The sequence below is a fragment of the Tachysurus vachellii genome, chromosome 11 (genome assembly GCF_030014155.1).
Source record: "Tachysurus vachellii isolate PV-2020 chromosome 11, HZAU_Pvac_v1, whole genome shotgun sequence".
Classification (NCBI taxonomy): domain Eukaryota; kingdom Metazoa; phylum Chordata; class Actinopteri; order Siluriformes; family Bagridae; genus Tachysurus; species Tachysurus vachellii.
The window spans coordinates 9024549-9045879 of NC_083470.1; the positions used below are offsets into that span (position 1 = coordinate 9024549).

At 37.9% G+C, this 21331-nt stretch overlaps 1 protein-coding gene across 3 annotated transcripts in view; it reads right to left on the reverse strand.

The window, feature by feature from the left end:
* The window catches only part of kcnd3 (potassium voltage-gated channel, Shal-related subfamily, member 3), a 134089-nt gene extending 122466 nt beyond the window's left edge, over nucleotides 1-11623 (reverse strand). Inside the window, exons 1-2 of one of the 3 annotated variants that reach the window (XM_060881931.1) lie at nucleotides 11273-11623; nucleotides 8874-10050 (exon numbers count right to left, since the gene is read on the reverse strand). In XM_060881931.1, coding sequence (XP_060737914.1) covers nucleotides 8874-9976 — 1103 coding nt within the window. In that variant the 5' untranslated portion in view covers nucleotides 9977-10050; nucleotides 11273-11623. Of the gene's footprint in view, nucleotides 1-8873; nucleotides 10139-11272 lie in introns of all 3 variants that reach the window. The other 2 variants (XM_060881930.1, XM_060881929.1) reach the window with 2 other exon arrangements.
* Nucleotides 11624-21331: the final 9708 nt, after the last annotated feature.

Sequence of the window (21331 nt, forward strand, 5' to 3'; positions counted from 1 at the left end):
CAAACAAAAACAATAATCCAGACTGGTGATGATAGAGGGGTGGGGTGCAGCTTGGTTGGAGTCTAAAAGGAGTTCCTCTTTCTTCTATCTATGCCTCTGGCTAATTCAGTTTTACAGCTCGAATGTCTGTTACCATGCACATTCCTGCTGTATCACAGCATTTTAGCTAATATTTAGTCAACTATGCTAAAAGCATCCAATATAATTCCAAAACATTCTGTTATTTAACTAGCTAGCTAGACTGGGTAGATTAACTACTACACCACTAAACCTGTGCTTTGGACAGCAGGCACATTACATGTAAACATATAAACATAACACTTGTCAATGAGTCAGAAACAGATATAGTGAAAACTTGTTTGAAGCACTTTTCCATTTTGTATTAATGATGAGCTCTCCATGTGATAGCACATATTTTCAATGGTGCTGATTCCAAATATGTGACACCCTCCACATCCTTATCATTCAAAGCTGACCCACCTAACATCAGTGACAGCAATAATACTGCATTTACGGTGCTTCTTCTAGACAATTGGATTAGTATTGGCAGGAGACTGATCCTCCAGCAGCAGATAACCGTGAATAGCTTCGTGAATTCGTAGCTTTCTTGTCAAACTTAGCTCTCTTGTCAAAAGGACACTTGTGTGTCCTTATCTCATATGTCAGAGGTCAAATCGCTACTGAACCTTTAACTCAACATCTAAGAATGATTCAATCGACAACAAACCCCCACCCCCACCCCACCCCCTACAGTTAATTGTTTTATTACTTTTGTGAGGAACGTCTCATAAAATAATTAGTAATTAATGGGGCTGTGACAAAAATTCAATCTAACACTGACCTTAACCTCAGTAATCTCTTTTGTTGACAGCAAAAATGAGAGTTTTTAAAGAAATAAATAAAGAAACAAACAAACAAATAAACATACAACAAAGAAACAAAGAAAGAAGTAAACAAACACACAAAACCAACAACTATACCAAAAAACTTGGCATGAGCCACTAAATAATAACCATCAGATATACATAAATTTGTATGAGCATTTCGTCCTCACTAAGAAAAAACACACACACACACACAAACACACACTGTTTTTACAGACTGCATTATTCCGGTTGAACACATTTCTAGAGTTTTTCACCCTCATCTCTGTCTCTCACTTTTATTTCTTACCCTTTATTCCTTTACTTCCCTGTGCTATCCCTCCTCCTATATTCCTGCTTTTCATGCTCCTTGGCGGTCCTTATGGTCAGTAACAGAGCGGCGTTTACACATGAAATCGTGCCGCACACAAAACCATAATCCATCAGTCTGTTTCTGAGGAAAAGAAATAAATTAATAAAAAGCAGCAAAGTGCTCTATGCCATCAAATGAAAGAGAGAGGAGGATAAAAGGATATTATATCTGCTTCTCTCTAGTATTTGTAGGATTGCTGAAGCTCAAAGGAGAGATCTCTGTTTTTCTTAAAGGTCAGATGGGATGTGCAGCTCTGCCTAAAGGTCATCCCCATCTCATTACCAGCCCCATCTCATACCAACAGAACAAAACACGATCCTCTCTCTCTCCCTCTCTCTCTCTCTCTCTCTGTCTTTCTGTCTGAATCGCTGTCTGTCTCTCTCTTTCTGTCTGTCTGTCTCTCTCTCATTCTCTTTCATTCTGTTTGTCTATCTGTCTCTCTCAGTCTGTCTGTCTCTCTCTCTCAGTCTGTCTGTCTGTCTGTCTCTCTCGCTCTCAGTCTGTCTCTCCCTCTCACTCTCTCTCTCCTTCTGCCTGCCTGCCTGCCTGCCTCTCTCTCTCTCTCTCTCTATCTGGCTAAATGATGCATTCTTATCAATCTATAAGACTAATAGATTGATAACACTTAGATGTACCACCACACTGTATTACAGTTTTTATTTATTTATTACAAAAGCTTGTAGTCTCCCTGACTATCCTTCACAAACCACTGGGGATTCCCTGGATTTTACTCTAGGAATAAACTGGATTCCACACGTAATCTCCATTTACATGCATGTCACATGTAATCCGACATCAGATGTAATGCGCTTGTGAGTAGGATTTAGGATCAGCACTGACAGAGGTGTGTTCATCCTGTAATATTAGTAGTTAACCTCATACAGTATAACAAAAACAAATATGTACAAAAATGTCAGTGTGATTACAGTGTTACTTTTCACACTCTATGAGATGATAACAATAATATGCTTATAAGATAAAATTCTCCATGTCAGACTATACAATAAGAATGAATAATGATAGACACAAAAAAAACATAAAACCTATGCTTTGTTATCAGACACCATGATCTATGCCAGTGCAGAAAATGAGGTCACCTAAACTGAGGCATTCTTAAATGTAAATTTGGGTAATAAGGATCATTTTTCTGCCCATTAACATATTTTGTTTAAGTTTCATAAATGCAACTATATAAATAACCGTTTAATTCCTTTTATGTCCTCTTGTTGGCTTTTAAGCGCGAATTGCAGCAGTGGTCCAAAACAATTTCTTATACTGCCTGCACTTTCTAAAAGGTTGTCTTTGTTCATGATGGCATGAAATCAGCCACCAGTGAGCACATCACTGAATTCCTTGTTAATGTCTGATTTTTGTCTGTGACAGCAAAACCCGGGTAAAAGCTGTACAGTTTAAAGCTGCGTAAAAATCAAAACTGGATCTGTGTACATCCTATTAGAGCAGAGTGACCTGGAAAAGGGATGAAGATATGAAGCCTAAAGGCTTGGTGTACAAAATGCAAATCATCCAAATATTAAGTCTAATGCTACATTCACACATACAGTGACTCGCAGCAACAAAGCGAATGGTGACTCATTTTCAGTGAGAGCTGGTGGCTTCTGGCAAACATTTGGTGACTACAGTATGTGGGTGTGTCCGGTTACGAAGTTGAGGAAAATATATCTTTATGTCAATATGGAGCGACTTGGTGTGGTGACTACCAATAAGAGTGAAGATAGTAGCGTGTACTTAATCCGTGTTAAAGAGCACACTCTTCTCCGTCACCTTGTATAATATGGTGCATATATAAACTGGTGATTTTATCCCTCCAGAAGGTTTCATTGCTGTCAGCTGGAATGCTTGTTGGCACTGCTATGGCAACCAGAACAAGGAACGCCTACAGATGACTTCATAATACAGCGACTGGGGACTTGCTGTGTAAAATCTCTATACATATGTACATACAGTACTATGACTAAACCTAAACAGACTTGTTTTGTATCTGCAAGAACACATTCTTAGTAAATTCCTCACTTACTTTGCTTCCCTGATTTTTTTTTTTTTTTTATTCGAACTGATATCTCGGTCATATTCTTATCATGTTGTTAAACTGTACAGTATGTAACAATAGATTATCAGGTAAAGCATACAAACTCAAGAGATTATTATTTGGTTGTTTTATAGCAACTCGATCACAGCACTGAATTCTGGAATGAGAAGGTGTTGAATTATTTTCTATGCCAGCACGGCTCTGGCAGCAGTTCTGTCTGTAACATAAATGCGGCTCACATTAATAGTATTTTAGTAACAGCTCATTCATGTGGAATGGTGGACATGCAGCAGTGACTAAGCTGAATTACAAATGGGCAATTATTATTATTATTATTATTATTATTATTATTATTAATAAGAAGAAGAAGAAGAAGAAGAGGAAGATGATGATGATGATGATGATGATGATGATGAAGAAGTGTAAAAAAGGTGTATAAACTTGTGAATAATTATTCATATTATATTGTTCTGTTAAGGAGACATTTATTTATCAATTATGGAAGGAGTCTCCGGTGTCAGTGCTTTGTTATCAGGACAGAGGAGTTTGCATGACAGAGCTGCTATAACATACTGCTAACAGGAGCTATAATGTTTTACAGATGAATCATAATATTACATATAACTATAAATGGTAAAAAGCAGGATGTGTTGTTCAGAATTTAATTAATTAAATTTTTTGTAATAGTTGGCAGATTGTAGTATAAGAGGAATAAAACATGCCGTTTCCTATCAAGCCATTTCACACCATCCTTGTGTGGATAATATTCACACAACAGCATGCCCTGTCATGTTTTGTACTTTTCCTATTGTAATAACCTGTTATCTCCTGTAGAAATCACAGGTCTTACATCTACATGCTTACAGGTATAAGGGACCTTGATTTAAGGAGTAATCTCTCACTCTTCCTCCAGCTGTCTGTATGGATTATTTTACAATGAATAATTAACTGAAATACAACAGAGCAAACAAGGATATCTCAATGACTCTGTATGCTGTGTGACATGTACAATCTAACTGCTATATTAGGTATATCAGTTCCACTCTCCTGCTTCATCCATTCCTCTGTTTCTCTCTCTTTTGTATCGTTTACGCCAGCACATGTTTAATTTACTGCTCGCTTGTTGGAAGTCATGCCTCTGTGTTTTGTCTTGACATGAGGGCTCGCTCTGTATTCAAAACAAAGAATGAAGCAGAGAGAAAGCACTGAATACTAAGAAGAGGATATCGATATTTACAAAAAAGAGAAAAGAATGACAACACACACAGATGTAGATGTGTACAATATGCTTAACATATTTGGGCAACATGGCAGGAAAAATAAATCTTTAGTGGTATCAGAGGTACAGGCTCACCCAGGCTGGACAGTTGAACCAAATGCAGGTATTATTGAGTCTGTGCCCATAATGTCCTCAGATTCCTGCTTGTAGTTGGCATGAGTGGAAATCAATGTGGTCTTCTGCTGTTGTAGCCCATCTACCTCATAGTTCAATGTTTTGTGCTTGATGAGATGCTTTTCTTTTCTTAGCGCAATTGTAAAGAGTGATTATTTGAATGGCTGAATTGTTCCTGGCAGCTTGAACCGATCAGACAGAACTGTCTCTCACTTTTCTGTTAGAACTGTCTCTCACTCAAGTTTTTTGTTATCCACACCATTCTATATAAACTCTCCAGACTGTTGTGTGAAAATCCCAAGAGATCAAAAGTTACCCATTCTGATGTTTGATGTGATCATCAAATTCCTGACCCATGATTATATGCATTGTACTGCTGCAACATGGTTGGCTAATTAGATAACTGCATGAACGTACAGGCGGTCAGATGTTCCTAATGGGTAGTGTGTGTATGGATATGATTATCATACTCTTTTAAAGTTTTTAATGCAAGTCATTAGTGAATGTTTTGTTCTTGATCACAGCATCTTCATTTTGTTGCGCTGTATTTTGTTTCGTTTTTCCGCTGTTACCACATACTGTGTGTTCTTTACGCTGAAAAGACTGTGTGTCATTCATATACACACTAAATACCTAAAAAGGATCGTTCTACAGATACACAGACGGTGGCTCAGTGTGTAGCGTGGAACGAGTTGGAATCAGAACGAGTCACGCAATAGTTACAGCAACAAGGTGAGTCACATCACCACGCAATGAGTTTAATGTGTATATGTTTAAACATGGGATTGTATGAAATGGATTTTTTCATTTATACACCTTATAGTGTATAAGGTGTAGGATGGTTATGTCTCAGATCACAGAGACCTTACATGATCTCAGACTGTCTGTCCATCCATCTGTCCATCCATCTGTCCATCCATCCATCTGAGATCTCTTTAGCACAGATTCTAAAGAATGTGTGGTTGAAGGTTTGTAGAATTTTACATAGAATTATCATTAATAACAACAGTTAAAATGATTAGATTTTTAAATTAATACAGAAAGTGTCAAGGTCACTGCAAGGTCAAATATCTGAAAGGTATCTTTTTTTTTAAATTTATTTATTATTTTTACTGGTTTTAAGCAAAAAATAATTAAAAAATCTAAATTACTCTGCCTGTCACTAGCGCCCTGGCTACTGAATTGTCTGCCCCCGTTGATATGGTAACTCTGATCATAAAAAATGCATGCATTCCGTTCAGATTACATGCAACATGCATGAGAACTTTGAGTCACTTCACTGAATTTAGAGTAAATATAAATAGTTAATTCTGAACGACAAAAAAAATCTTCCATGCAAGCACAACTGCTGTGATCTTAAGAGACACTAAAAACTAATCTGTTAAATTGAGACTCTGATCAATGAGTCAGCTTCACGTCTGTAACAAACTACAGACGTGCAATATCGGTACCAGTGAATATGCTTCTTGGTTTACGTTTCAAAGCAGCATCTGTGAACTGTGTAAAGCAAACTTCTGCTACTACACAAATGAGCTTAGCGGTGCATTTACAATAAATAAATCGGGGATCTCATTCACTTGACATTCATTAACTACTTGTACTTGATGAGCATTGATCAACAGTGAAAAATGCAGTGTGTGCTCTGAATATAAATTAGTTGTAAAGAAAATGGAAGAAACTGGTTTCAGTTACAAGGAAATCCCAGGCATCATGGCTATGTTGTAAAGCAGCCTGTTATGTTGTTTATTCACTATAATGCACATACGCCTTAAAAAATAAGGTCATAGGCATCATCCAGGTAGCTGATATCAAGAATCAGTCCGGTGTAGGCAGATCTGTGGGTCTGTTTTATTACTTGGCCATGATTTCTGCTCTTTAAACCTTTTTGAGAGAGGACACCAATGATGAGCAAGAGCTGCAGATACACAGATAAGTCGCAGTAAGATTTATTTTAAGTGCGTCTTCCTGTTTGCCTTAACGGCTGACTTTATGACCTGCAGAGATTCAGGAATTCCTAAGCAGCTTTGATCTAGTCTTTCAGCATTTGGCAATGTGTGACCTTCTAAATCAGTGAATACAATCTGTTTTTGTCTGAACAGACATTTTCAGATGTCTCTCCCTCCTCTATTATAGACTCTCAAACAGCTTGGAAATATCCTAGTGGTTTCCATTTGTCAGCAGACGCTGTGGAGCATGTTGTTAGTCACAACAACACAGCCCTAAAGTATGCTTTATTGATGAGGAGTGCACAGTCTTCTGCAGCACACACACACACACACACACACACACACACACTAATAGTTCATATGCAAGTTATAATGTTTTTGTATTAAAAATGAACAATCACACTATTAAAGTAATCCACCATTAAATTCCCCCTAAAGGACCTGCATTTTTATCTTCATGATTAACGTGTGATTTTCAGAGGCATCCAATATTTACTGTGTAATGAATTCTGTTGACTTATATTCCTGCATTACCCACAATGCCTGCTCATAGCAGCGCCTGAGGGATTTAGCTCTTGCTTCAGCTCCATCTATACAGACCAATGCAGTAGTGTTTTAGTCCTTTAGTCTATCCTGGTTTTCTCTCACCTCCACGTGTGTACACTTTGCTCAAACAGATTGCGTTATAAAAGCTTCAACTTTCATGCTAATGGACTACTTGGTCAAACACTCCTAAACCACTCGAGTTTAGCTAGAAATTCTCGGGATAGAATATCCCGATATAATATACCAACAGTAACAAACACAAAGGCTAACCTTAGCCAGAGAGTTTATAGCAAATAAGATTGTGTTGTTGCTAACGAAGGTCATGTTGCTGTCTCACCGAACAGCTAAATATAAACAATGCTCCTGTAGATGCGAGAACCAAACCAGAGAACTATTTCAAAACTATTTGTAAAATCCCTAAAATTAGCCCATAGTTCTGTACCTCACTGTAATGCTGCAATGCATCTACAATTTGAGTCCAGTGTTTTGACTCTATTAGATTCCTCATTAACAGGACATTGAGCATCGCTGAAAAATGGATAATGAGAAACAAAGCTCTTGTTCTTTTGTTTTTAAGAGATCTTTTATTTATTTTTTTTCCCTACTAAGCACAATTGTAACTAGTAATGGCCCCATCAGCGAGGCACGCAACTGCCAACTTGCTACGAGAATACAGCACCAACCAACCAAAATCTTTACGCAATTCTGTCCCAAGAATTCCTAGCTAAAATTTTTTTGCGTGTCTGAGTGGACCTTTCCTTTAAGCACATTTGATTGTGACATTGAAAACTGCACCTTTGCATTTATACCACCCACAAACACACACCCACACACACAAACTCGTGTACACACAGCTGATGACCCAGTTACGTCTTTTACTGCTTCAACATTTCAGAGGCAGCAATAATCTGTCATGACTCATATCCTCACTCATAAAACCTAACACCTCAATTATTCACTCATAAACCAATAATCTTAATTAATCCAGCACTCTCATAAAACCTATCATCCTACTGAGTGTACCTGGGACTCTCTGGGTCTCTCTCTCTCTCTCTCTCTCTCTCTCTCTCTCTCTCTCTCCCTTTCTGTGTTGAGCCACTTAAGAGTCACAGGCCATAAAGCAGAACATACCATGACATAAAGAAATTATTGAGTTCTGCCTACTGCTTGTTTTAATGTAGGAGATGCTTAAGCATGGCATTCAGCTTGTTTCACTCCACTTATAATATTAATTGGAAGATGAATGACAATAAATAAAGTCAGCCCAAAGGCAACAAGTTAACTACAAGCTCACATCTGTGCACCACTGCTACATTTCAGAGTTATATAAGAACATAACTCAGATACAGTCGGATACAGGTGCTGCTTAGTGAAGACAGAATTCAATGTTTATATAAGGAGAGTTTAAATCATGTTTATATAAGAGAACCAATGACATCAACAGCCTGAAGGGTAGCTGAATCAGAAGGTTATGGATTGAAAAGATTATATATAAGACTGACTGGTAAAACAGATTCTTAAATACCCATCCCTCATACAGACCCATTCCGTGATCATCCGTTTACAAACAATACATCCAGGGCCAGTGCAATGTTAAATGTTCAGTTTTTGGTTCCTGTGGTCTAGAGGAACAAGGCTTTTGGCAACAAAACTTTTTCAAACGGTCAGAACCCAAACACCAACTATTAAAACAAGCACAACTTACCCCAGAGTGGTCATGGTGACGATCGTGTACCAGAAGGAGGCCGGTATGCTAGTGAACTTGCTAGAGGCGGAGCCTTTCTCAGCATAGAACATGACAGTGGCGAAGATGATGATTGCCATGGTGAGGGAGAAGAGCAGGAAGCCAAGCTCAGAGGCGCAACTCTTCAGCGTGTAGCCCAGGATGCGCAGACCCTGGGAGTGGCGTGAGAACTTGAAGATGCGGAAGACGCGGAAGACTCGCAGTGTGACAAAGGCACCACTCACATCCTCATTGTTGGTCATAACCAGGCCAATGTAGTAGGGTAGGATAGCCACAACATCTATGATGCTCATTACAGAGCGCATGAATCTGTAGCGACTTGGCGCAGCAAATAACCGCATCAAATATTCCACGGTGAAGATCATGACACATGCTGTGTCCATGCAGAAAAAGGCTACCGTGTAGCGTTCTCCGCAAGGTATGTCCCGCTGGTTGGGTGTAGAGCCACACGGTACAGTCTCCACCACATTGGTAATGACAGACACGGCGATAAAAAAGCCAGTGACATAGTAGAAAACGAGGGCCATGGTGCTGGTATGCGGGTTCTCAAAGGCACGCCACATGGTCTCACGGAAAGTCATGTTTGGCAATTTGCTGTCCTTGCTGTCCTCAAGGTCATCCATTAGGCGCTCAGCGTTCTCACGTTTGCGGTCCTTGTATTCTTCGTAACAGCAGTCGCTGATGATCTCAGGGATGATCCCAAAGAAGGCTAGCTCTTCATCGTAAGCTGATATGCACTCATAGCGTGGATAATGCAACTTGCCAGTACGATAAAAGCTCAGGATGCTGCGGAACACGTCAGGGTCACGATCAAAGAAGTATTCACGAGTCTCTTCATTGAAAAAGAACTCTTTCTCAGAGCTGCCAAGCAGGGTATCAGGATAACGGTCCAGGGTGTTGCGCCACGTTTGGAAACGACGGCCACTGACGTTTAGGATAATGAGCTCGTCCTGCCGTTTGTTCATGTCAGGTGGAGCCACCGGCATGGGCAAGTTGGCCACGGGCATCCAGCCAATGGCCGCTGCCCGGGCAAAGGGGAGCCAGGCCGCTACGCCTGCAGCCATGGTTACTCCGTCTGGGGGTGAGGGGAATAGGTCAAGCACCTTCACAACCAGCTTGACTTCAGATCAGACACCATCTACAGACACAGTGAAAGCAGAAAGTGCCAGAGTGAGGAAGTGAATTTGAAAAGATATGGATTAAGCACTGAAAAATACAGCACAGAACTAGGGGGAGAATGCACAGAGGTGGGAGTAGAATGGGAGGAGGCAGGGCAAGAAACGGAAACAGAAAACATAAGACAGGAGTGAGGGATCGAAAAGAAGTTGAAGAGAGTGAAAGAGGGCAAAAAGCAGAATGGAAAGGCAGAGCAGAGCAGACAATAAATGTGTGTGTGTGTGTGTGTGTGTGTGTGTGTGTGTGTGTGTGTGTGTGAGAGAGAGAGAGAGAGAGAGAGAGAGAGAGAGAGAGAGAGAGAGAGAGAGAGCGCCAGAATAAAGACAGAGGAAAAAAGAAGAAATTGGCAGAAGAAATCAGAGAAGAGGAAATTCAATGGAATAAGGGATGGAATGGAACACATGGAAAAGAAACAGAGGTTGTTAGAGGATCAAAACAGGATAAACGTGATATTCTTACAGTTTCTGCCCAAATGTAAATGTCTAATCAGGATGAAACTTTCCTAACATCTATTAGATACACTTCGATAATATCTTTAAGGTATTAAACCATTTAACGTACTAAACAATTTGCATAATCTACTTAAAGAGAAATAGACCAAACTAGGTAGGATGAGGTCAATTAGCACAGAAGCTAACCTACTGCTCTGAGTAACCTAGAAGGCTACAGCTCCCTGATTTCTTCAATACAGACATAGAAAATAAAATGTCAAGGGTTTCAGGCGCTGATGGGCGTTTTACTGCTGATTAAAATGGGATTAAATGTGAGTGTGTTACACTTAAAATGAATCACGAGAGTAACATTTTGCTCTCATTTGCTCACTAAGCCATTGTTCAGTGCCATAAGGAGCAGAGCTGCTAAAGTCTAGGCAGTCTAGTCTCAGACCTGTTGATTTCCACTACTGAAACAAATACATGTCATAATAAAGCAAACAACACAATGATGTTAGGTTTGGATTCACATTTATGTCTGTCAAACTTTTCCAATATGAAAGATAAATGTGTTCAAATAAATAGAGCAACAAGAAGACTTAAATATTTTTGAAACTATATAGCGAATACGGAGAAAAACACTGTCCTCGGGTCAATACAGGCTATTTATTCCAGATTAGCATAATAAAATAACATACAATAGTTTCTGCTTTAACGGTGGAGAATTAAATACAGTATATATTTTTTACTTACCAGCGAAAATAAATAAACTTTCTACTCAAGCATCTCCGCACCCTGAACACTTGGTTAAAGTGGTCGTTTCACCTTTAGTAAAGTAAATAAAAATCATCAGAAAGAAAGAGCCTTAATGGTGAAATGAAATAGTGTCCAGGTTTCGCTTAGGATAAAAGAATATACTCGCGATATCAAGGTTTAGACAAGTGAAAGCTTCACTCCTGCATCCGCCGCGTCTTTGTTGACATTCCGCGCGTTTAAAAACCCGAGTATCCGAGCGCGTGCATTTGCTTCGCGGAGAGAAGCAGCGCGGCGCACGAGCTCTTTCCGCGATTTCCGCAGGATGCTCAGATAGACAGAGGTGGTACACACACACACTCTCTCTCTCTCTCTCTCTCTCTCTCTCTCTCTCTCTCTCTCTCTCTCGATCTCGATCTCGACGCGATGCTGGAAAAGCGCGAGACGCTCCGTGGCAGCAGCTGCTTACTTTCTTTCTCTCCGCGCATCATTTCACTTCATCGGGCTTCTAGAAAATAATAGAATAATTAACGACATTAAAAAAAATCGCACTCCATATTTAAAACGCAACTGTAAATAAAATCATCCGAAAGTATGAAGGTTAAAAAAAAAAGCACTTGTCATGAATGGGCTGAAACTGAGAGATCTTGCTTTGTCTAATGCTGATGCTGCATTACAAGACTATATCCTTCCTCTCTAACTTTTTTTTAGTCTTCCTTCTGACTTAACATTTGAGATCAGGTTAAATTCCTTGTGGAGTTTCGCACTTATTCCTCTTGTGCTTGTTTCCTCTCATTTTCTACAAACATGGCAGTAGGTGGACTTGAATGTGTCCACGGTGCCCTCTGATGGATCACCTTCACATCCTGGGTGTGTTCCTTTATTTTATAGTATAGGCTTCAGATCCACTGTAACCCTGTCCAAGGTAAAGTGGACACTGAAGATAAGTCAATAAGTTCATTCATTTTTGACATGACAAGCTGAAATTGCATATTTGTTACATAATCACATATGGAAAATATGTGAAATGTATGTGATTGTTCTGCTAGATAATAATAATAATAATAATAATAATAATAATAATATGTGTGTTATCCCAGGGAAAATGTATTAGAAGCTAGAATAAATAAATCCTCATAACTTTAGAAATATTTAATATAGTTATTCAACTATTCAGCACATAAGATGAAATATGTGCAATCATCAATATTTAATGCATATACACACCCACATACATGCACAATTTTAAATCGACCGATTCTTATTTGGTTATACACCATGGACCCCTGGGGATTTCTAGAGCCCACTTTAAGAAGCAAAGCACTATAGGATGTCTGGAGCAATAAATCAGTGTCATCATGCTCCTTAAATGAATCAAAGTCTGAAAACTGCAGAAGAAAAAATAAACCACCAAAAAAACCTGAAATATTTTTTCTCTCCAGCTTGTGTGCAATTACAATATTGAGGCTCCTAGCTATGGACATTCAGTGAGGTAAATTATCTGGTAAATGATGAGAATTATGAGATCTCAGATGCATACAAGTCTACTCTATACAAATTATAATTCTCTTTTCAAACTATTCAAACGTTATGAGCAGACTTTTGTTTCATACTGTGAACAGTGCCGACATATTCACTGCTACACCAAGCAATGCAAACTTTAATTAATTCAGTGGGGACTGCATGTGCTCATCCTGTTGCTGATGGTCCTGAGGAATACTAATGACCCCAGGCAAGTTGTCACAGCATGCACATTGAAGATCCTGAACCTTCTCTAACTTTTTCCCCCTAGCCCTGACATTTGTCTAGATATACAACTCTAAAGTGGCATATTTTATTCTAATTAAAAAATGGTCCGATTGGATGTTGAACCTTAAGACACTGGAGCAGAAGCCGGACCACTGAGTGTCACTTATTTTGCAGTTGGGAAATAGTCCTTGCTCTAATCCATTATATTTCACTATTTTGGATTCTACTGAAGAACACATAATGACCAGAACCTACTAATAAGCTGTGCATATCAAAGGAAAGCTAGAGGCAAGTGGCTGTAAATGGTTTTATTATTTCAAGTGCCATGATCATAGTGCTTTGCAGGGGTCAGAATACAGGCAGACATTGTTAACACAGGCAGATCCAGATCCAGGATCAAAGCGCAAACAAGCAGAGGACAAGCCCAAACTACAGAATGTAAAACAAAATGAAAAACAAGGATCTTAAAAACACAAACTGTGTCCAATGGTGTAGTATGAGATTATGGCTAAATGTATATATTATCTAAAGGGTTTATTTGTGAATAAGAGCTTTATTCAATTTATTGTGACAGACTACATTCCCTTTTGTAAGCTAAGTTACCTATGGTTTTTCATGCATTATTTATTGATCAGTATCAATAACTGCATAGAGACAGAGAGAGAAGCAGCACCACAGCTGAACTCAGTCCCACCATCCTTATTGGTTTTGTTCATATTTCTCAGCATGAACACACTATTCACACTCAAAAACGGTCTAGAGTAGTACACATGTCCGCAATTCGAGACAGTCACAAACACAAGAAAATTACAAGGCTATAAGAGTAAAAAGGCAAAGCCAGACTGAGGCAAATGGTAAATTTACATGACACTGTGGCATTGAGATTGAGGTGACACTTGCTCTATGATTTGTGATAAAGACATTTATTCCCCAAAACACTGTTGTAAAGATCATCAACATCCATAGAAAACCAGAGCATACTCTTTTTAGTGAATTAATGTGTGGACTGGCAGCAAAATAGTGGTAGGGGATAATGTAGGGGATTATTAATCATTGACATCACTGCCACCTTGAAATGTTCCAAAGTTAAAGACTTGATTAGCAAAACAATATGAACCTTCTCATCACTACAGATTTTGACCTCAGTGTTAAAGAGTAATATCTTGCATATTGGTTAAAAATGAGTTAACCACATAAACCTCATTACTAAGGGGGTTCAGTTTCTCCAAACTAACTAAACAACTTGGGATTATAAGGTTTTGTGAGTTAGCTAATCATCATCTAGGATGAATGCATAACGAAGCTATAAGCCAATTGATTTCAACACTTTCAGCCATAGATGACTTATTTATGCTCAAAATGGTTGTGGTCAACAATATTTGTACTTTTATGTTGTGTAAACATTCTGGCCCATTATATAGTGGAGCAGTTTGCATGTATTGTCATGTAAAGTACATTATACTACCCATGATTCCCAGTCAGCCTCCGTGTCAACTGATGATATCCACACTTATTTACAACACTAACATGCAACCAGGAAGGAAAAACATTATACAAACCATTTCCTAATAAGCATACCGACTCTCAGTCAAGCATTACCCAGTATTGCGCTAGTCTATGAGCTGTTATATTTGCCTGTTTAATTCTCTGGTTTGAACTTTGCTTTGTTTTGACATTTGCCTGCTTAAACATTCTGCTTGTTGCCCAATCCTCTGAGCTTGTTTGTATCAGTATGTTGTAATAAACCTGAAACTTGTATCTCAGTACATTAAGAAAAAGATGATTGTTGAAATGCATATGATTGTGATGTGGCTTTAATGAGCTTCTAATGTCTGTCTCTGCTGAGCTATACAATTAACTGTTTATTTACTGAGATTAAGGAATGTGTTAATGAGAAACAGCAAGATAGAACCTTAATTAATTCAAACAGCAATTAAGTTGACAGAATAATACGGTTCTTTCTGGATAACTCTATAATTGTCTTTTTATCATTTTGAATCTGATGCAAGTATGAAGTAAACATAATCTCTAGACCTTGTATTTTTCCTCCCCCAAGTCACCTACCAGTTCTCACCCTTCTGCCAGCTCTTCTTTATTATGCAACAACTACTTGCCAGTAAGAATGGAAGAATTGCATGTGCTTCCTCCAAGTCAAGCCATTCCAATTTTCTACTCATGCTGCACCACAGGGCAATATGTGAACATCTGCCATCTTCCTCATACAGTACTATATGTAAGCTCACAGATGCCACGATTGGCCAACAGTGTCGCTGTGATTGACAGGGGAGAGAGTACGCCTACTGAGAGTCAATTTTGCTCAGTTGGCTCCTGGTCAAAAATGGTTGTGGCATTGTTGGGATTTGGAAATTCAAACGATAATCTCACACTAAGAGGGTAAATTGTTGCTCCACTCAGGGTCCTAAACCATAGACCTTGATTAGCTAGATGGAATATCAGCTTTGATGCCCCATATCTAGGTATCTAGGTAGAATCTTAAGTCTCACATAAATAGTAGTATTCATGCTATTAGCAGTAGAAACATGAGTTATAAGATTATTGCACTTGTTTTTAAACCCAGAAAACCATAATTACTTACAGACATCCAGCACATATATACTGTTTAAGTGGTATAAGCATGCTATAATATTCCATGCAATTCTGTCAATTTTTACATAGACACACAATATACAGTATTATAGTGAAAATGAAACTGCAATTCTCATTTGAACAAAATGGACTAAATGAGCTCAATGAACTTTTAGCCTTTCCTCTTCCTCTAGTGGCTGATGAATTTTCCCTAGGGAGCTGAATACACTGTAGCTGCTCTACATTTTTTAAACCAATCTTCTGCTCCATCCAGAAAAGCTTCCAAGACCATAGACAGACACATTATGTGTCTTCTCTGGCCTCTTATAAACCGCTAGTGTGTGTGTGTGTGTCTGAGACACTGCAGCTGATATCCATCACGATTGAAAATTTGTCCTGTGCATTTAGAACAGTTCCAAATGTTCCACTGGTACTTGCTCACGTCATGGAGTGCGTAGAGACTATCTAAGAGAATCGATTTATACTCAGGTGTGTGTTTGTGCATCTGTGTGTGCTTCAATACCCAGAAAAAGTTCTCAACCATTCAAGCCCCATGAATAGAATGAAATATTCCAATTTGAATTTTAGCCTCTGAACTTCAAATAAATTACATTCTAATAAGGACACTTTTTTTTAAAGTATTTAACAAGGTCCAGAGAGTCTTAGCATGTGTGATTTACAATTTTAAAATGGAACAGTTATTTGAGTCATTAAGACAACTGTCTTTGTTACATGAGCTTAGAAATGGAAATGGAATGAAACTGTTTTGGCTTGTATTAAGAAATTCTCTGTATTTCACACATATAAGCATTTTCCCTTCCATCTCTGTTCAACTCTGTGGATGACTCATGAGATTCTCAGGTACAGCTTAACACAATGTAATAAATAACCTGATCTTTGGGGCCCAATTTGTTTCAGTTATATATGTGTGTTTTATATAACCACACACTTTCAAAAAGTAAACTGCAAAATGAACCAAACATTTGTTAAAACATTTCCAATGTCCTTTGAATAACCTTTAGGTAGATGATTATATGCAGCTCTTTAAATCTTTGATCACTTTCGGTCGTGGCAATATCCTCTGAGATGGCATATGGTTGATTGACGCATGAGTTGTGTGCGTAATGCATCTCAGAGGAATGTGTGTGTGTGTATAAAATACACCCCTCCCTACACAGTATGAATAAATGAGGCTGAATGACACAGCTGTGATGTGAGTCTCAAAGGTTACTGTATTCAGTGCCTTTAGTGTGTGTGTGTGTGTGTGTGTGTGTGTGTGTGCAGGCACATGCAGCTGAAAATATGACTACACAATGCTGCAGCCTTAAGATTTCCCATAACTGGAATTAATTGGCCCAAAACTTTCCAACATGAAACGCCCCAGCGCACAAAGGACCTGGGTTGCCATGGTTGGTATGGAAGAGCTTGTGTGGCCTTCACAGAACCCTGACCTTAACCTTACTGAGCACCATTGGGATGCATTGGAACAGCAACTTTACACCAGGCCTCCTCACGCAACATCACTGCTTAACCTCTTGGGCACTAGAAACTGAATGAGCACAAATCCCCATGGCCATACTCAAGTGGAAAATCTTTCCTGAAGAGTGGAGGGTGTTATAGCAGTAAAGAGGTCATGAAGTCCATGTTAATGCACACGATTTTATAATGGGATTTTAAATAAATAAATAAATAAATAAATAAATAAATAAATAAATAAATATCCTGTCTGTAGTGTAAGATATTAATTAATGAATTTATTCATAGTAGAAGTAGTAAAATGATTATATTGACTTATATTATTTTATTATACTAATAATAATAGTCAAAATTACAATGCACATAACAATACAATTTATTTCCCATTTCATTTATGCATTTACAAATTTGTTTTAATTTCTTAATATCTTATATTATTCCTTAGGGGCTTACTGTATTAGCAAATGTTCTTTTGATGATAAATATAAGCAACCTTTTTAAGGTTTTAATTACCATGTGCAACATATTTGACTATTTTATAACCCTATATTTCAAAACAAAAGACCTTGTGTAAGTTCCACATTATTACAGCAGAGATACTAGTATATATACCAAGAATATAGAAAGATAGAAATGACTAATATCCAATTAAGTGCTATTTTGGTATATGCTGCAATCTACAGGACCACATTCTTTATTAATTACTAGATACTCAGCACACTATAAAATAAATAGAAAAAAATAAATTACAGACATGTATTTATGATGCTGTTTATTTCTGTTAGCAGGCTCTTACTGCAACCCATTCAAATCTTGAATCTGATACATTCAATTTTAACTGCTTTATTAAATAATCGGGCTTTTCTACTGTCACTAGCAAGGTGAATGTTTACTACAAATCCCTGACTCAGGGTTAATGTGCAATTACGCCTATTGGTCATTACAAAATTGCAAATGTAGGCAAAGTCTTAGTCTGTTATTTTCAGTAATAATTTTCTTTAATAGTCCTGCATTAAGTGTTTTTTAACATATTTCTTAGAAATAATGAAGTGCTTATGCTATTTACATGAAATACTGAATAGTGTTCAGAAATCAGTAATAGAGGGTATGTAGCCAGTAATGCAATTTTGAGCATCCCTTTTTTTTTTGAAAATGACCCAATTTTTAAATACCCATTATGCAACCAAGGAGTATTTGTAAATTAACCAGAATATTTTACTTGAACATTCTACATCTAATCTAACCAGAAAAGGTCAATTTTTTAAATCACTCTAATTAGAAACTTTTGGCATACCACATATTTATGTTTTACAGTTAATACTGACACTGTTCATGTGTTTTTCATCTGCAGGCTTAACAAATTCATGCTCCAAGTGTTTCTGCCTTTAAAAAAGAACTCATTTAGCATCCCATTATGATCTGAGAGGGTCCAGTTTTATACCAGTTTCACAAAGATGAAGATTCAGCTTTCCTCAAACTAGGTTCAAAATGAGATTTGAAACCCCCATTAACTACCTACATCAACTATCATCAACTACCCTTGTCATCCAAAATGGCTTTATATTCAGACAACACTTGTTTTAAAAAAAACAGTGTTTTATCCTACTCATTTTGGCGCATTCTCCCTGTATTTTGTTTGTAATAAAAAAATGATAGAACTAAGCTACATAGCCAAAGTATGTACACATCTGACCATACACATTTATGTCAATTGCCCGATGCCCTTATCCAGTGCGACTTCCACTTATCTAATTTATACAATTGAGCAGTTGCAGGTTAAGTGCCTTTAACAGGGCCTTTCTATAGGCAACTTTGACAATAGATTGGGATTTGGGGTGAACTGTGGTGGGCAGTAGCCCAATGTCTCCCACTGAGCTTATATGTGTTTTATTGACCATCTTTTTCCAGATTTAGTACCCCAACATTACTCCATAAAAGTACTCCACAAAATTTTGGAACATGGCTGTTCCAAGCATGAGTGAGGTCATACGGCGATGTTGGGTAAGAAGGCCAGAAGTGCAGCTGATGTTCTAGTATATTACAAAAGTGTTCATTGGGGATTACTCGAGTTCTTCCATTCCAGCCCTGTCATACCATGTCTTCATGGGCCTTGCTTTGTGCACAGAGACATTATCATGCTGAAATATGTTTGGACCCTTTAGTTTCAGTAAAGGAAATTTATACTGCTACAGCATACAAACTCATCCGGGTCACTTGTTTAATTCCAGTTTTGTGTGCCATGATCAGGTGTCCACAAACTTTTGGCAGTATAGGCAATGACCATTATTTGAATCTGAGGCATTGCCATAAGCCACAAAAACAACAGAATCAAAACAAAACCATTCAATCCACTAATGGGGTGTGATTGAGTAATACGTCATAATAACAATGTGAAGGCAATTATGTACAATTGTTTACTTACATAGAGTGTAGCATTCATATGGAGGGCTGAAAACCAGCTGTCCCAACCAGGTGGCTTGTTTACTGCTATGATTCAATCATACTGAAGGCTTGTTAATGGAGGATGGCTTGTGTTCTCTTTTTTCATTTTTATTACACTGATATCACAATTTGGAAATGCACTGAGAAGATGTCTGGTGTATTCCACTGATTTTATGGGCCTGTTTGAAAGAATAGCCCAAATAGCCTTGTCAGCACTGCGTGTGGTGATGTGTTGTCCTACCAAACAGTGATAAACCCAATAAGTACATAATTAGCATTAAAGCTGATGAAAAAAAGGTCATTTCACAAGGCTTTTTCTCAGGCAGATAATGCACTTCTCTATTCTCAAGACCGTTGTGTTTAATCTAGTGGCAACACACTTAGGACACCCAGGTGCAAACCACACACATTCTCATACTCAGTCACATAGAGTAAACCTCTTCAGCTATAGTGCACTTTTAGACACACAGGTGCATATCTTACTCTATAAGGCAACACAGTCACCAGTGCTACTGTCATATGAGTTGTCTGTAAACAGCTCTCTCTAGACCAGTGCTCCTGTGCTAAGGAATGGAAAATTCTGCCCCAACAGATCAGTAAGCGTCTGATATGAAATGCAACTGCCATATGAGGTTAACAACATCACAAACTAACAGCTCTAAAGCTCAGATGCTGTCTGGATAAACATGTAGTAGACACTTCCCTGGCTCACTTCCAGACTTTAAAAAAACAAGTCAAAATATTGTATTAATTAAAGATATGCCTGGAAGTGAACCACTTGAGTCATACAGTCATTAAATGGTATTATTTAATTATAAAAGGTTTTGTGTAGACAAACAAAAAGAAAGGTTATGTTAAGAGCAACATCAGAGCATGTTGCTGATGGCACATAAAATAAATACAGTCTACCAAGACTGCAATTAAACCAAACACTTAGAGTTCAATGAGATTGTGAACACTTTCTGAACAGGATTTTCTTAAATTAAATATTTTATATGGCGATAATCTCCATTTCACAAATTCACATGCAATACGAAAAGAGCCTTTTAAAAGCACATATACAGAATAAATCATTATGGATTTGCATGGCTGTAGAACCCAAACCCTTGGACTCAGCTCAGGAGATCATTCTATTTAAGATTAATGAATTGCTGCTTCTATATTAATGAATCTGTGTATTGAATTAGATATGTATAGAAAGTAATTGTTTAGAAAGGGCTTATTGCACAAACAAGGGCTCTATTGGAGGCAACATTACACACCAAGACAGGAGCGTGTTTAATCCATTTATTAAATGGAAATGAAAGGAGGTGGAATTAACTTGTTTTGTTTAATTATGGTGTTTAAACAACAACAAATAGAGTTATGTATCCTTATTGAAGCAAAAAGTATAAACTTTTGAGACAAAAAGCAAAAAGTATAAACGTTTTTTCAGATAATCGAACAGAGCAATCAAAAAGCATTCAACGGGATTTTAGACATTTTGTATTTACTTTTGCAAGTGTACTGGTCCATATAGTTATATCACCAAGTTATTTGACAACCTGACCTCTTTTTTTTTCTCTTCTTGACCTACATTCAAGTACAGTATGTTTGCACAGTTATTTAATTTATCCAATGGGCTAACCAGTTTTTACAAAGGTAGCTTTAACTCCAGTTTGTGTTGAATTCAGTGCTGTTGTTTTGCAGGGCTCCTGAATAATACTCTGATTGTTCTCCCTGCCAATGTGGCCAGGTTCAAAGTAGGAGTCAGTTCACGGTCATAGAATTAAACACAGCCACTAATTTTTCTCTGTGTGTAAGTCA